Source organism: Scyliorhinus canicula, chromosome 11, assembly GCF_902713615.1.
Source record: "Scyliorhinus canicula chromosome 11, sScyCan1.1, whole genome shotgun sequence".
NCBI lineage: Eukaryota > Metazoa > Chordata > Chondrichthyes > Carcharhiniformes > Scyliorhinidae > Scyliorhinus > Scyliorhinus canicula.
Genome location: NC_052156.1, coordinates 6369093 through 6386677, shown reverse-complemented (window position 1 = coordinate 6386677; position 17585 = coordinate 6369093). Strand labels below are relative to the sequence as shown.

Sequence of the window (17585 nt, the reverse complement as noted above, 5' to 3'; positions counted from 1 at the left end):
CCAATCCCAGCTCATCCTCTGGCGGCACCGACTTGTAAAGCATCTCACAATGCCCTATTCACCTTGTCTGGGGCAGAATCCAGTCTATCTTCAGAAGCCCCAACCTGAATGATCTCCCGAGCAGCCTCCTGACACCTTGGTTGGTGAACCAACAGAGGCTGGCCTTCTCCCCATACTCGTACACCACCACCACCCCCCTCAAGCGCTTCAGCTGGGGAGCTGCCCTATCCGTAGACAGCAGGTCAAAGTGCATTTGCAGCTTTTTCCTGCGTGCCAAGAGTTCGGGAGTTGACTCACTCATTTATCTACGGTCCACTCCCAGGATCTCATTGACAAACTTCTGGTGCTCCTTGGCCTCTCCGTCCATGTATGCCCAAAACGGTATGATCTTTTCTCTCATCACCGCCTTCCACAAAGTACAGAGTGAGACCTCCCATTCTCACTGAACTCAACATATTCCCATTCGGCTTTTGAAACTCTCCCGCAGAACCCACTATCCGACAACAGCCCCTCATCCAAGCTCCATCCTACTCGCTGAATCCGGCCCGGCCTCCAACACCAGGTCTACCAAATGCAGACCATGGCCAGAAATAACCACCGCCGAATATTCCACTGCACCACCTGTCTCGTCCATGGACGTAGTAAGCACTTTTCGCCATGCCAGAAGGGGCCGACGATTTTGGCTTGGAGTGCTCCAGCTTCGGGTCCAATACACAGTTTGTCCCCCAGATGTGCAGGCCTACCAGCATGGGACACACTCTGGCATGCATGAACTTGCAGCTATAGGCAAGTAGCTTGACCGGTCTTGTAGATACCTCAGGAGAATTAAAGGCTAAGGGAGTAAAGCCTGATGCAAATCCAAATGTGGACTTATGCCCAAATGTCATCTTTTCAACAACGCCTGCAACCAGTGCCACACATAGTGCTTTGCATTCCCTTGGACTCAATCAGTGAGGTCGAGGGAGAGATTCTGACATTTAGGTAACCCAGGACCTCCATAGGTTTTGCCCAGGCTTGCACCCTGGAGAGGATACTTCATGGTCACTCGAGTGTTAACATAGAAGGCAACAGTTACCAATGATACACCCAACCCAAGTGGCACAGAGGATGGGTGCTTCAGGCTGAGTCCAATGGTTGGAGGGACCAATGTGTCGCACTGATCAGCCACCAAATCAGCAAGCCCTCAAATAGTAAATGTGCTGGGCAGCGTGGTGGCGCAGTGGGTTAGCCCTGTTGCCTCACGGCACTGAGGCCCCAGGTTCGATCCCGGCTCTGGGTCACTGTCCGTGTGGAGTTTGCACATTCTCCCAGTGTTGGCGTGGGTTTCGCCCCCACAACCCAAAGATGTGCAGGGTAGGTGGATTGGCCACGCAAAATTGCCGTTTAATTGGGGAAAAAAAAATGAATTGGCAATTTATTTATTTTTAAATTGTAAATGTGCTGACCCATCATGATCCACCTGCTTTAACACAAGAGTTGATGACCATGGTGCAAACCACAGTCTTACGATAGAAAGCTGCCACACTTATGGTCAACAGAGGCCCCATGTTATACATCACAAAGACAAAACGCTTGGAAACTCTTTGCTTCACATTGTGAACTACTTTTGGACCATAAGCAAATGGAAAAGCCATTCAATAGCAGCAACTCCCTCGAAACTGAATGAAATCACTGACCAATTCAACTGAGCTACTTTGGTGTTAGGCTGAAGGGAAGGTTGGCCAGGACCTCAGGAGAACTCATTACCTTTCTTCAAACAGTACCATGAGTTCTTTCATGTCCACCCAAACAAGCAGGTGAATTGTTTTATCCAAAAACCCTAACCCTCAGCACTGAACTGGAGCGTATTCTTGGGTTATTGCCTCAGGTTTTAGTGTAGGGTCTGAACACTTCGAAACAAACTAACACACACAGGATTCTGAAAACACAAACTAAAGTTGGAGTTAGAATCGAAAGTGGCCACAAGAACATGACAAAAATTTGACAGCTCAACTCACACTGAAAGGCCAAATTTCAAATTGCAAGTGCATTATGGGCGGCACGGTAGCATAGCACTGTTACTTCACAGCACCAGGGTCCCAGGTTCAATTCCCGCTTGGGTCATTATCTGTGCGGAGTCTGCACGTTCTCCCCGTGTCTGTGGGGGTTTCCTCCGGGTGCTCCGGTTTCCTCCCAAAAGTCCCGAAAGTTGTGCTTGTTAGGGGAATTGGACATTCTGAATTCTCCCTGTGTACCCGAGCAGGCGCCGGAGTGTGGCAACTAGGGGATTTTTACTAACTTCATTGCAGTGTTAATGTAAGTCTACTTGTGACAATAAAGATTATTATTAAACAAAGAACAAAGAAAAGTACAGCACAGGAACAGGCCCTTCGGCCCTCCAAGCCTGTGCCGATCATGCTGCCTGTCTAAACTAAAATCTTCTACACTTCCTGGGTCCGTATCCCTCTATTCCCACCCTATTCATGTATTTGTCAAGATGCCCCTTAAACGTCACTATCGTCCCTGCTTCCACCACCTCCTCTAACTGCGAGTTCCAGGCGCCCACTACCCTCTGTGTAAAAAAAACTTGCCTCGTACATCTCCTCTAATCCTTGCCCCTCGCACCTTAAACCTATGCCCCCTAGTAATTAATCCCCTTATCCTGGGAAAAAGCCTGACTATCCACTCTGTCTATGCCCCTCATAATTTTGTAGACCTCTATCAGGTCGCCCCTCAACCTCTATCGTTCAAGTGAGAACAAACCAAGTTTATTCAACCTCTCCTCATAGCTAATGCCCTCCATACCAGGCAACATCCTGGTAAATCTCTTCTGTACCCTCTCTGAAGCCTCCACATCCTTCTGGTAGTGTGGTGACCAGAATTGAATACGTGACTCCAAGTGTGGCCTAACTAAGGTTCGATACAGCTTCAACATGACTTGCCAATTTTTATACCCATTGGCCGGGGCATTGAAGGCAAGCATGCCATATGCCTTCTTGACTACCTTCTCCACCTGTGTTGCCCCTTTCAGTGACCTGTGGACCTGTACACCTAGATCTCTCTGGTATAGGCCTCAAGTATCAGCTTGACACAAGTTGGTTTCACTCCATCACCAAGTTAAAGGTTGTGGGCTCACAGCAGACCATGAGCAAACATTCTGGACAGTAATAAAAAGTGTTAGTTACCCTGTTAGGTGTGTTGCCCTTCAGGGGAGGTGTCAATCTCAGATCCTCTCTATCTATTGAGGTGAAAACTAATGATCTCAAAGGCAAATACAGTGAGGACAGGTAGATTCTTTGGTAACTGGCCAACAGCTTCCTCATAACCAACACTATGAAAAGAAGATCAACTGAACATTCAACTTATAAGCTGCATTGAGAGAACTTGGGGTTCACGTAGAATGTTTGTTGCATTTACCCACATAATAAACCAATACAAATCCAAAGTAAACGTGTTCATTCATTTTTGTAATGTTTCAATATAAGGCAATTTATAGATGCAAATACAAGCATTGATTAACTTTAGTATTCTTAACTATAATGCATTTCCCAATGCAAGCGTTTTCATATTCTATGCTGGAATTTCTTTTTGTTATCCTCTTTTGTGTTAAGTGACTGAGGTGCAGACTGAACCCGGGCAATGCTGCATTCATTACCTGCGGTCTTGCGTTTGCTACATCTAGATCGTGCAGTGTCACGTCCTGTATGATCTCTTTCTTCTTGTGGACATCGCCCTTTGGCAGAGGAACGTACTCTTCAGCTTCAAGGTCAAATTCCGTAGCGTATGTATCACACCTGCCCTGCCTCTGTGAAGAAAAGTCCGGCATGAGGGGGAATAAAACAGGTGCGCTGTCAGCTTACCTGACAGACTTCAGGCTGAAAGAAAAGCAGTGGAGTTGGAGGGTGGGGGACTGCACAATTATGGCATTGACAGGCTTTTGTCAACACATTGCAACTGTCTCTCTCATTTTTGGCAAGCGAACCCAGCCCACCTGCCCATCTCTACCTTTGCCAAAACCACTTAGCTTCCCAGTAAGTCAGCCTTCTTCCTCGCCTAGATAAATACTACCTCTAAATTTGCTATCCTTACTAAAGAAACTGATGCAACAGATAACATTAACTACAGTTCACTGAACATGTTAAAATTGCTTTGTAGCTGGATGCCCCAGCAAGTGATAACCTGTTTTCATAAAATGTACCGCACCTTTCATTAATCATTTAAAGCCCCTTTACCCATGATCAACTAACTAATGCACAGATTAAAAATAATGCTGAAAATAAAGAGTAGGCAATTAAATTTAGGTTATACAATTTTCCCGTTTGCCATTTTTTCCCCCTTTTTACACGCTTGTGAAGGCATTGATACCTGCCAGAGTATGGGTCCTACATGACCAGACACCACCTTGCAAGTGTTCTTCATATGCTAAATCCAGACATTTCGCATTGGCATACTATTCAACTGTGTTGAGCATCACAGTCGAGCCAATCTGCTCGAGTCCCAATTAACCTTGTGGTCAAAGATCCATGTGTGAAGCTATTTAATCCCACGTCAACAACTTGACCCTGATTTCGGAAACCATTTAGAAACATTTCTACCTTCACAGCCCCGCTATTTGCTTCAATGTAAATCACATCTCCAACTTCAACACGCTCCTTCTGCAGGCTCTCGTAGATGCTAGGGTCAAGCTGAAACAGACATTAGAAGTACAGCATTAAGATATCTGAGAAAAGAAAATACACAAAAACATAGTCATCCTTAACCTTCCATGAAAATTAATTAATAACCTGTCCATAAAGCCAAGCCAAAACAGAGACTTAGATGTTTATTTGCTGACATAACATCACATGTTTTTAAAAACTGGGCTCCATCAATACCAGTGAGTAAAGTAAGAAATCTTACAACACCAGGTTAAAGTCCAACAGGTTTGTTTTGAATCACTAGCTTTCGGAGTGCAGCTTCCTTCATCAGGATTCACCCGAGAAAGGAGCTGCGCTCCGAAAGCTAGTGATTTGAAACAAACGTGTTGGGACTTTAACCTGATGTTTTAAGACTTCTTACTGTGCTCACCCCAGCCTAACGCACACGGCATCGCCACATCAGTGAAAGTAAAAGCACTGCCCGACATGTTTTTGAACATTGATAGTTCTATGTTCAATCGATATTCTGTTGAGTTGCCTGATGTCAAGTAGTGGTACAATTTATTTTGCTCTAGTGAAGGGCCAGAGTTCCTTCTCCTCATGATCCAGGCAATCCTGCTGGAAATAGTGTTCAGACATTGTGTGACAGTATCAGGTTTGGTCGTGGTAAATAGTCTGCACGACTCATTGTCTAGGATTACATATGAAGAATGGCCATTCGGATACCTGGGCGAGAGAGACAGCACTTTCTAGAGGAGTAAAAGGCAGGTGGTCTGGAAAGAGAAACATAGCAGCCCAAGTAGAAATAGTTGAAATTATAACTTATTTATTGACCAATACATAGCAATTTACAGTCCTCATACATTTTAAATTTCAAAGTTTTGCATCAACTGATTGACAGCCAATTGATTTTTGCAGCTATCTCATCAACCTTGTTCCACAAACAAGGCTGTGGCCTGTCACTTAGGTTTCTTAATCAATGGAAACGCTGGCCAGGAATGCTTTAGTAAGTCAGTACACAAATGATGGCTTCTGATAATGTAAACGTACACTGTGAAAGGCCAGACTGCTTCGTTAAAAATCAAGGTGCACAGTGTTTTCAGTTGGTCCTTATTGCATGTCAGGCCAAATAAGTAGTACAATTGGGTTATGTTAATGGAATAAGACACATTCTCTCGGTCAGTGAATATATATTCATTTATTGCAGCATTTCAAGTTCAATTAGATTCTGCCATTCAGGCTGCTAGCAAGTAAAAGTCAGTGACTGAGCAAATAAAATTTGGATTTATTGTTCAAGCTTCAAATACTTTCCTGGATTGAAAAAAAAAGCACTCTCCATCCACCTTCACATGAAGTTACAACTCAGTCTCCTTCTCCTTGTCGGTCAGGTTTTGGTGTTCTACTCTAATGTCATTGCCTCCAATCACTGTTGTCAGATCTGTACACATCAGGACAACACCCTCGAGTAATACAGCACAAAACACTGCCTCGGGACACAACCCAAGTTCATCAAGACATGTAGCCACCTGGGTTGGCCACTTCCCGACTTTAAAATGGAGATTCGCTAAGAATGCAGGGACATTCAGCCAAGGACAGAAAAAAAAGCAGGTGCAAAATCTCCTGTATATTAGAACTTGCAGAACCCAGACAGCACTGAAACTGACGACCATCTACATACTGATGAGCGATCCCCAGGAACAATTGAAACAGTTAAGATAATCGAGGCCAAGCCAGACTCCTCGGCGCCTGCGGGAGCCAAAACAAAGGGAGGCCAACGGACACTTAGGAACCGCCCAGCGATCAGGGAACAGCTCCAGTATTGGAGAAATCAATTCAAATGATCAGAACTTAGTCCAATCAATTGGAACCAGGTACAGGGTCCACCCACAAGGGCACGAAACCCATGGGGACTATAAAATAGAGTCCCCAAGTTCAGTTCGATCTTCTTGGCACTTGGCTCTCAGCGAGGAGAGACCGGCCTAACAGCTTCTTGGCAGCTCTCAAAGAACTCTTGACCGTGACTCTCAACTCGGAGACAGTTGCCTAGCAGCTGCACCAACCAAGTAAGTGTCCAGTCAATGCACGTTACGAGATAGGCGCTCCTAACCTTAGTCCATACCAGCTGGAAGCCTGCAGGCTCAGGATCGAATGAGAGGCCAATTGTTCCCCTGACCTAGTGGGTCCCTTTTCCAAAGCTAAGTATTGGCCTGTTAGTGTTAGAAATAGCCTAGTGAATAGTATTTTATGCATGAGTAGCGATTGACTGTGTATATAATAAATGTGTTTTGATTTGAACCTTACTAACTGGTGTATTGAGTTATTGATCAGCACTTGAACTTGAAACTCGTGGTCGTATCATAAAGATACCTGGCGACTCTAGAGCAAAGGTTATAAAACAGAGCAATTAAGTGTAAAGCACACTTAGCAAAACGAGCAACAGAAAAGCCCATAACAATATTAATGTCCAACACCCCCTCAAATCCAGGTGAACATTTCAGAAACCTGTCAGATGACTTGAGTGGTATGATTCAATATGTCTTCTATAGCTGGTCACCTATATTTTCCACACAATGATTTATTTTATGGATTGCATCCCAGCTTGGCAACAGATTCAAAGTTAACATATACACATCAGAAAAAGTCATACGGCCTCTTTCCCGAACTTTACCCTCTGCCAAAAATACAGACCAGCACTCCTGATTTAGCAAGACGAATATACACTTAAAAGTTTCCATACCTTCAGCTGCTTTGTGCCTTTTGCTGTCTTTAGCCCAATGATAACATGGCTGACTGTCTTTCCATAACCGCCCATGGGATTCTCCGTCTCACAGGGGGTCAGTTCTGTGACCTCGCCTTCATAAACCTCCTTTGTCTCTTTTATCCTTAGGCCTGAAAAAACATTTGAAATGTTAATTGCAGCCAATAAATCACATAAATGTTGGGCGGGGGAAGAAAACAGAAAAGAAATCCACAAGATGTCTTTGCTTCACAGAACGTTTCACAAACTTACAGCATCTTCACTTCCTCTATAATGCTTGTTGAGCAGTGATTGTCTAGGACTAATACAAGAACAGGTTTGTCAACCAGTGAACAAGTTTGTCAGCCAGGGCGACGAGGGGATGTCTACAGTAACTTCATAGCAGCGTTAATGTCAGCCTACTTGTGACAGTAATAAAGATTATTATTATTATTTTTTTTTAAAATTTAGATTAGCCAATTATTTTTTCCAATTAAGGGGCAATTTAGCGTGGCCAATCCACCTACTCTGCACATTTTTGGGTTGTGGGGGCGAAACCCACGCAGACACGGGGAGAACGTGCAAACTCCACACGGACAGTGACCCAGAGCCGGGATAGAACCTGGGACCGCAGCGCCGTGAGGCGGTTGTGCTAACCACTAGGCCACCGTGCTGCCCCTAAAGATTATTATTATAATAAAGCTTCGTTAATGAGATGCATTTACGCTGGAATCAAGGGTATTTCCGCTATCAGTGTCACCTCAATGCAAAAAAGGATCTGGTGTTGAGTTCTGGTTGCCACATTATAGGAAGGATGTGGAAGCATTGGAAAGGGTACAGAGGAGATTTACAAGAATGTTGCCTGGTATGGAGGGAAGATCATATGAGGAAAGGCTGAAGGACTTGAGGCTGTTTGCGTTAGAGAAGAAGGTTAAGAGGGGACTTAATTGAGGCTTACAAGATGATCAGAGGATTAGATAGGGTGGACATCGAGAGCCTTTTTCCTCGGATGGTGATGTCCAGCACGAGGGGACATAGCTTTAAATTGAGGGGAGATAGATATAGGACAGATGTCAGAGGTAGGTTCTTTACTCAGAGAGTAGTAAGGGCGTGGAATGCCCTGCCTGCAACAGTAGTGGACTCACCAACACTAAACGCATTCAAATGGTCATTGGATAGGCATATGGACGATAAGGGAATAGTGTAGAGGGACTTTAGAGGGGTTTCACAGGACGGTGCAACATCGTGGGCCGAATGGCCTGTACTGCGCTGTCATGTTCTATGTTGAGGAAGATTTAATTGTAACCTGTGTTCCAGCTTAAGCGAGCAGGAAATCTCAGTTCAGTGTAGGACGCAGTGCAACACACTCCTGGTGATTTCCCAGATACATTTACTGGACTAGACCACAGTTGTGGCAGTAATCTGGCACAACATTGAGGAAATTCAGACCCTTATCATTCAGACTCAGGAGAAGAAACAGAGTAATGAATGGCTAGAGATCAATTACAAATGTGTATGTAGGTTTGATTTGCATTATAAAATGTGGGCGCAACATAATGAGAAGCAAAAGTGTTTCCCCCAAACCAAGAAATGTTACTTGTTCAGGGCGAATAACTTTATTCATGAAGCTCATTGGTAATTAAGGATAATAAGGCACACAGCACAAAGGAGCATGAAGTTAGCTTTTTTGATTTTGTGTGGAGCAACAACTACAAGGTTCCAGGTTCAAAATGCTGCCCTGTGCTGTTCTTTCATCTCAGTCGGTGCTCCTGGGCTAGTCTTGTAAAAATTTTAAAAAGCAGTGTTTCCACTCTCAATCAGTATCCAACATCTGCTAGAAAGTACACGTGGGTATAACAACAAGACAGTCGGATGATGGCGGGATCAAGCTTGGTTGTTTTTCTATTAGCAGTCTTGTGCGCTGCCTACGCCCCCACGGCTGGTTTCATGTCGCGAATGGCAAGTAACCGGGTACTGGGATTTTTAGTTTGTGACCGTACCCCTCTATGGGCTGACATGTTCAAGGGAGATGTGTTAACAAACCTGGGGAATAGGGAGCATGGTGGACAATTCGGAATTTCAATATCAAAGGTTGTCATTAGCAATCAAGTTTATGGCATCCACATTTCACAGCCCTTTTAGAAACACCGACTTTGCTTCTGACATCTTTGAATGAAATTAGGAGATTTGCCCAATAGCTGGATTTAGTCCGAACCAGGTGGATCAGAGGCTGAAAACAACAGAGAGATGCTCCACTAAAACATCCCAATCTTTCACTAGGTCTGTTATTTGTTTGCAAAGTTCCTTCGTCCTGACATTCAGAAAATGTGCCGGCCTATCAATGAGGCTGGCTGTATAAGCGATTTAACTCCACTGCTTTTATCTCTCAAACTGACAACAATGCTGACAACGGTTTCATCTGCAAGCTTGAATTACTGAAACCTCTGACAGGGCACGTCATCACTTCAAGGAAATATTGTGGGCTTCTCTCCTTTTATTTCTCCTCGGGTTCGTAATTTGACAGCTACATAAAGGGTAGTCAAAGCCAATCGCTTCATTTTTCTCAGAATCAATGGATCAACACTGATCTTACTTTGTTGGGGAGATTAAGCAACTTTCCCAGACAACGCTGTGGAGCAATGACTTGTGGTGCACAGTGACAGAATTTGGTTATACAACTGAAATCTCCATGGCCAAGCTCCTGATCAGTCTCCAGGAGTCTGCTGGGTGTCTGCCCTGGCTTATTCCCGCACATCTCACGACGGCTCGCCGGAAACTGGCATCAGTAGATGTGGCTGCAAGCTGACCATCAGCTTGGATCGGAATGTTTTGTGGCACAAAGGCAACAAGAGTTGCTGTTGTCAACAATGAAGAATATATAATCAGCGAGTGAGGGGAGGAATCCCAACAATATCTGGTCATATGTGGGTAAAGCTGGGTGCAACTCCTACTGCCAACTGGTAGGAGTCCCAGTCGGAATGAGTCAAAACTGGTAGGAGTCCCAGTCGGAATGAGTCAAAACACTAAAAATTAACATGACTGTGTGGAAATTAATATTGGAGCCTCAGTCATGGCTATGCTGACAGCGAGAGGCTCATGTCTTGCTGTTTCTATTTTTGTTGTATACCTTTAAATCGGTGTTATTGTGTTGTCATTTATATGCAAAACTGTTCTTCTAACTCCAAATGCCAATAAAAATATTTGGAAAACAACAAAGAATAATAATTTTGTTCCATCACTATATTTCAAGAGCAGAATTGTGTACAGGAACCGACGAAAAATATTTGTCAGCCTGCTTGCTTTATCAAAGCTTGAAATAATTACTCAAATTTGCAGCACCAAAGGAGATCATTTTATACCACTGTCCCCAGCTAATCTAACTCTATTTATCTGCTTTTTACATCTTGTAAAAAGTAAAATCTCTGCTTCAATAGGCATTTGTGGAAGAGTTTTCCATGTACTAATAGTGTGGAATGGAAAGAATCATAATCAGCTAATGGAAACAATCTTTCTCTACGATACCTCTTGAAACTTCTACAATTTTTTGGAAAACTTCTATTTGATCCACTCAACTTTCACCATTCCAGTCGGGTAAAAAGTCTCACTTTTTCCATTCAACCATAGGATGTGGGCGTCGCTGGCAAAACCAGCAGTTATTGCCCATCCCTAATTGCCCACGAGGTGGTGAAGGTGAGCTGCCTTCTTGAAGCACTGCAGTCCACATCTTGTAGGAACACCCACTGTGCAGTTAGGGAGTTCCAGGACTTTAACCCAGTAACAGTGAACGAGGTGTGTGTGTGTGTCACTGGGACTGCGGTGCTGAGGACCCGGGTTCGAATCCTGGCCCTGGGTCACTGTCCATGTGTAATTTGCACATGTTCCACATGTCTGTGTGGGTTTCACCCCCACAACCCAAAGATGTGCAGGTTAGGTGGATTGGCCATGCTAAATTGCCCCTTAATTGGGGGAAAAGAATAATTGGGTACTCTAAATTTATTTTAAAAAAGGATTGTGTTTGGCTTGGAGGGAAACCTGCACATGGTGGTGTTCCCATGCATTTCTACTTTTGTCCTTGTAGGTTGTTGATGTCATGGGTTGGAAGGTGCTGTCTGTAGGAGACTTGGTCAGTTGCTGGAGTGCATCTTGGAGATGGTACGTGCTGCAGTGCAGCTTGTGCTGCCACTGTGTCAGTGATGGAGGGAGTGAATGTTGAAGGTGGTGGATGAGGAGGCCAATCAAGTGTGCTGCTTTGTCTTGGATGGTCTTCTTGAGTGTCAAGCTTCTTGAGTGCTGTTGGAGCTTTACTCATCCAGGCAAGTATTCCATCATATTCTTGACTTGTTCCTTGCAGAGGATGGACAAGCTTTGGAGAGTCAGGAGGGAAGTTGCTCTTCGCAGAGTCCCCAGCATCTGACCTGCCCTGGCTACAGTATTTATATGGTTGGTCCAGTCAGTTAACATTAACGAAAAATCAGGAAGTTCCAAGTGGTTTTGAGTCACAGTTAGTAGGTGTAGTGTATGGCTGCTTCATGAACTGGTGGAAAATGAAGTCACAAAAAAGGTAATGCTGATCTCGATCAAATATTTGTAACTGACCCATAAAACGTATAGGGAATATTGTAGCATCCTTGGGAGTCATCAACCACAGAGTGATGAGGTTTAGAGTGTTCTAGGAATTAGAATGATCTAACCCTAGGGCCTAGGTACACACTTAAATGGACTAATGTCAATATAATGAGGCAATAACCATAGGAAAAAGATTGAGGGAGCTTGTTCAACAATACTTCAGTATAGAAAAAACGTTTTTTTTTTAAATAAAAAAAAAGGTATTGTACTGAGCATGCCAGTCAAATACATTCCCAAAACTAACAAGATCAGGCTGAACACGTAAAGCCATATCATACAAGGCTATAGCCCAAGTGCTGGAAAATGGAATTAGAATGAATAGATGCGTGATGGGTGCACACAATGGGTTGAAGGGTCTCTTTCTGTGCTGTAAAACTCTTGAGACTCTAAAAGCGTCAAGAGGGAATCAGAGGAGCAAAGAGATATTGGTTAAAGTACAGGAGTTGAGGGTGAAGGCCACAGTAGGAAAAACACCTGACGCTGAGGAGGAGCATAATAAATAGCAAATGTTCTAAATTATATTTTTGAGTACACGAGAGAAAACATGAGCAACTTTACTTCGGAAAGTTTTATCGGAAAATCAGTGACATCTTAAAGATGATTTGAGGTGACACTGTTAGACTGGAAAATTGAGCCCTGAAACAAATAGTTTTCCTGGGAGATTTGGCACTTATTCCATCTGTACTGTGTCCAAGGAAGATATTTTTGAAACACTGATGCCATTATGAAGAAATCAAGTTTAGAAACAGGCGAATATGATGCCCACATTCAATAAAAGGCACAAAATAAACACAAGGCAACTGTATACACATTAGGCCTACTTCCATTTCATACAAAATAGATCAGGAGCAAAACCAGAGAATCATCCAATTGAAACAATCCACCAAATAGCATCACTGAGTGGAAGACCAAAATTCCAAATTCTGAATACTGGATTAACATCCAATTACTTGTGCTTGACAAGATGGAGCTGTATTTTGCCCACCATATTGTTCTGGGAAGGGAGGCGTGATGAATGTAGAAAATTGTTATATGTTATATTCTGTTGCAGTAATTATATTGAAAACCGTGGGTTCAAATACATTCAGGTAGTATGTCTGCTAAAGCTGTGACTAAGGGGTCATAAAGGTGAGTTAACTATTGATTTTAACCATTTACTTGTTCAGTGATGACTAATGGAATATTGTTTATGTTTAAGAGGATCTTTGGGGTGCAGATGATTTATAAGGGATTGTGTTTCATCCTAGCTAAGCAGATCTTGGGACATATTACTGGGAGGAGACTGGAGAATGCCTTATGCTTGGGATATAAATGATACAATAATGGGAGGAGCCAGGTCGGTCTGCAGCGTTGCCATTGGATTTTAGTTAACAAAACAGAAGAATTTTTCACTAGGTTGATTCCAGAGATGAGGAGTTTGTCGTATGAAGAGAGATTGATCAGTTTAGGCCTATACTCCTTGAAGTTTAGAAGAATAAGGGGAGATCAAATTGAGGAATACAGGATGATAAAAGGTATGCACAAAGTATGTTTGGAGCAGATGCTTCCTTTGTGGGGCTGGTTTAGCTCACTGGGCTAAATCGCTGGCTTTTAAAGCAGACCCAGCAGGCCAGCAGCACGATTCGATTCCCGTACCAGCCTCTCCGGACAGGCGCCGGAATGTGGCGACTAGGGGCTTTTCACAGTAACTTCATTGAAGCCTACTCGTGACAATAAGCGATTTTCATTTTTTCATTTCATTTTCATTCTAGAACAAGGAGGTCATAGTCTTAAGATAAGAGGTAACAAATTTAAAACGGAGTTGAGGAGAAACTACTTCTTGCCAAGGGTTGTGAACCTGTAGAATTTGCTACAAGGCCTCTGTTGCTGGAACTTGGTGTTCAGAAACTCCATCAACTGCTCAGTAGACGACTGGGCAGGCAGCGACACCTCAGAGCTCTCTGCCGCCTCTCTCTCTCACTTCTAAAGTCCTCCCGGCCAGACTGTTGCCCCTTGATCGTTGCACTCCTTGTTTGTTAAGCCATAATCAGGCCCTATCAGAGAATTTCTATCTCTCACTGTTCATGCACCAACAAACACACCCCAAACAATTCCACCTCAAGCAGTAACGACCAAATGTGCGACCACTCACTGTATTGCCACTATTAGAAGCCCTTCTGAAGGGCAAGTAGAAATGGGCAATAAATGCCAGAGACACATCCCATGAAAGAATGAACAAAGAAAGAAAAAACCTCAGCTGCCCACCAAAAGGGCTCAGAGAAAACGGAGGTCAGAGAATCATGCACTTTCTCAGCCCCGTCTTCCTCTGCAGCAAATGTAGCAGACTGCCATGTCACAGTAGGACTCCTGAGTGACAACAGGCAATGCTTAACAGAGAGTTGATCACCACCATGGACAGCATTGTGGCAGTGGTCAGCAATGCTGCCTCATAGCCCCAGGATCCGGGTTCTATTTCGACCTTGGGTGACGGTGTGGAGTTTGCACATTCTCCCAGTGTCTCCGTGGGTTTCCTCAGAGCCCTCCAGTTTCCTCCCACAGTCCAAAGATGTGCAGGTTAGGTGGATTAGCCATGTTAAATTGCCCTTTAGTGTCCAATTGTTAGATGAGTTTACAGGGATAGGGCGGGGGAGTGGGCCGAGGTAGGGTGCTCTTTCAGAGAGTGGTGCAGGCTCGGTGGGCCAAATGGCCTCCTTCTGAGCTGTCGGAATTCTACCATGCAAATCATCATTTTATGAGACGGAAGGCTGCCAGGGACCGTATACAGCATCTGGATTAAGAAATGCTATTTAATCTTGATAAATTTACCAAAGTTACCAAACTAGGAGGGGCAGTAGAGTCAGAAATAATTGCTCAGAAATTACAAATTAAGTTGAAGATGTGCATGGGGGCAGAAAAACAGCATGTGAATTTAATGCAAAGAACTCTGAAGTACCACATGGGTATAAAAACAAACTACAAAGGTACAAATAAATGCTGTTGAAATAGCAACAGATGAAACTGAAAGAAACAGGGCTCATGTTAAATGTGTTCAAATAATGCAAGGCAACGATCAACAAAGCTCAATAGGAACTACATACATAAATCAGAGATGTTAATGTTGGTTAGTGCAGTACAAGAATAAACAAGCCTCGCTACAGTTTAGAGAGTTTTAGTAAGACTGCATCAGGAGGATGGTGTATAGTTTTGGTCTCCACATTTAAGAAAGGATATACTTGCCTTTCTACACAATATTATCCAACTACCTCTTGAATTTGTCCCCACCATCTCCCTGTTCACACATTCATCACATTCTGTGTGAAGTAATTAAGCCTAAATTGTTCACCATTTCCCCGTTTTTAAGTTTGTTTGAGTTAGTGATAAATAATCACAAAGGCCAGAGTACAAGCAAAATAATTGACGGGGAATTAAATTATACACTCACAAACATACACCTCATTGTGATCAATACAGGTATCAACTTTCAGCAAATACACACAAGGTTACTATGTATTACAGTGCCACGTTTTTAGATGCAGGTAAACTAAAGATGCTCTTGGTCACATCCACGGGCTACTTTCAGCTTCAAGATTCCATGCATGAAATGGAAGTAAAGAATTCAATATCTCTCTCGTGATTTCTGGAGCACTGAGACATGGGGGTTGCATGGTGGCACAGTAGTTAGCACTGCTGCCTCATAGCGGCAGGGCCCCGGGTTCGATTCCCACCTTGGGTGCTGTGTTTGCACTTTCTCCCCGTGTCTGCGTGGGTTCCCTCCAATGAATCATAAAATTTACAGTGCAGATGGAGAATGTACAGTGCAGAAGGAGGCTCTTCGGCCCATCGAGTCTGCACCGGCTCTTGGAAAGAGCACCCTACCCATGCCCACACCTCTACCCTATCCCCATAACCCAGTAACCCCATTCAACACTAAGGGCAATTTTGGACACTAAGGGCAATTTAGCATGGCCAGTCCATCCAACCTGCACCTTTGAACTGAGAGAGGAAACCGGAGCACCCGGCGGAAACCCATGCACACAGGGGGAGAACGTGCAGATTGCAGAAAGTGGCCCAAGCCAGGAATCGAACCTGTGACCCTGGAGCTGTGAAGCAATTATGCTAACCACTATGCTACCGTGCTGCTCCGGTTCCCTTCCACAGTGCAAATATGTGCAGGTTAGGTGCATTGACCATGCTAAATTGCCCATTAGGGTGAGGTTACAGGGTGGGGGTTTGGGTCTAGGCAGGGTGGTCTTTCAGAGGGTCGGTGCAGACTCGATGGGCCGAGTGGCCTCTTTATATACTGTAGGAATTCTAGTCTATTCTATAAAATTCAAAAGAGTGTCTAAGAACAATGATTCATAGCAATAATATAATGCTAAGCAGAATAGCACAATATGTCTTAAAAACAGTTCAGCCACTGTTCTTTGGAATAGTTCCTGAAAATTACTGAACTATTCAAACTATAGAACTTCCTACACAAAATTGGCTAGAATTTAGTGCCACACCAGAAGTTTTCTGGTGGTTACAAGATGCAAACAAAGAAATGCTTTAAAATATTCTACTCACCAATTGCTCGTCTGAAGTTTTCCATTAATACTTCAGTTTTCTTGATTTCAAATGAATAGACTTCACTTCCCACCATGGGACAAAATGGGACTTTGTTTCCCAGCTCCTGTGCAATGGCCAGAGCTAAGGCTGTCTACAGGAAGGAAAATAAAGCACATCACTGAGTGCTCTTGTGCAGCGTTAAAGGGGAAAAACAGCAAATTAATCCTGTTTATATTAAAAGTTATTAAAGCTCGACCAACATTTAAAAAAAAAAAGTCAAATATCTCAGCACAACAGAGCTGCGATATGTCAAAGAGTAGGATTTATATAGAGCAGGACTCTATAAATGAGCAAGGTTTCGCGTGTCGATGGTGGTAAATCCCACCGACTACTGGAAAAATCAACAAGATTTACTGCAGGCCTGAGCCAGATATAAAATGAATTCAGACATTGAGAGCTGTACATTTTTCAACTGGATTAGCTCTACGAGAATCAAATGCATTGGACTAATTTGAAGCCAAATTGGAGAAGTCATATATTTAAAAAACTCAATTGCAGGGATAAAAGGAGGCCAAATCCCCTCGGCATTTTGAACATAGCGACTGCTGAGCCAACTGGTTACTGTACCTTGCCAGTTCCTGGGGGTCCAGCCAACAGAATAGCCCTGCCTGCCATTTTCTTACTTTTAATCAGCTCCACTATAATCCCACATGCCTAGAGAAAAAAGGGAAAAGACAAAGTCAATAATTTTACTTGGGCCCTTACCACACCCCTCACCTCGCAAAAAAACACAGCACCCTCCCACTCCGATCACCCTACACCAATGTCCAGGTTGTCCAAAACATGGGTCACTGTTGAGCAGAAATAACAAGGCTGTGTTTGAAAATCATTTAGTCCGGATCCACTTCTCCCAATAATTGCTTGAGTCTGTTCCCAAAGATCCCGGGCCGTAGTCTTGATTCTGGGAATATGTAAAGGTGGCTCTGCCATTAGGATTAGCCGAATCTCCACGTCTTTGGACTATCCTTCTATCATTGCATTGTGGGTTTTTTTTTGCTGATTGAGACATGGCATATTAG

At 43.7% G+C, this 17585-nt stretch overlaps 1 protein-coding gene across 1 annotated transcript in view; it reads right to left on the bottom strand.

Moving 5' to 3' along the window:
• The window catches only part of ruvbl1 (RuvB-like AAA ATPase 1), a 61308-nt gene extending 44092 nt beyond the window's left edge, over positions 1–17216 (bottom strand). Inside the window, exons 1-5 of the mRNA XM_038812146.1 lie at positions 17134–17216; positions 16525–16657; positions 7354–7505; positions 4575–4664; positions 3635–3784 (exon numbers count right to left, since the gene is read on the bottom strand). Coding sequence (XP_038668074.1) covers positions 3635–3784; positions 4575–4664; positions 7354–7505; positions 16525–16657; positions 17134–17181 — 573 coding nt within the window. The 5' untranslated portion in view covers positions 17182–17216. The remainder of the gene's footprint in view (positions 1–3634; positions 3785–4574; positions 4665–7353; positions 7506–16524; positions 16658–17133) is intronic.
• Between the last annotated feature and the right edge of the window lie 369 nt (positions 17217–17585).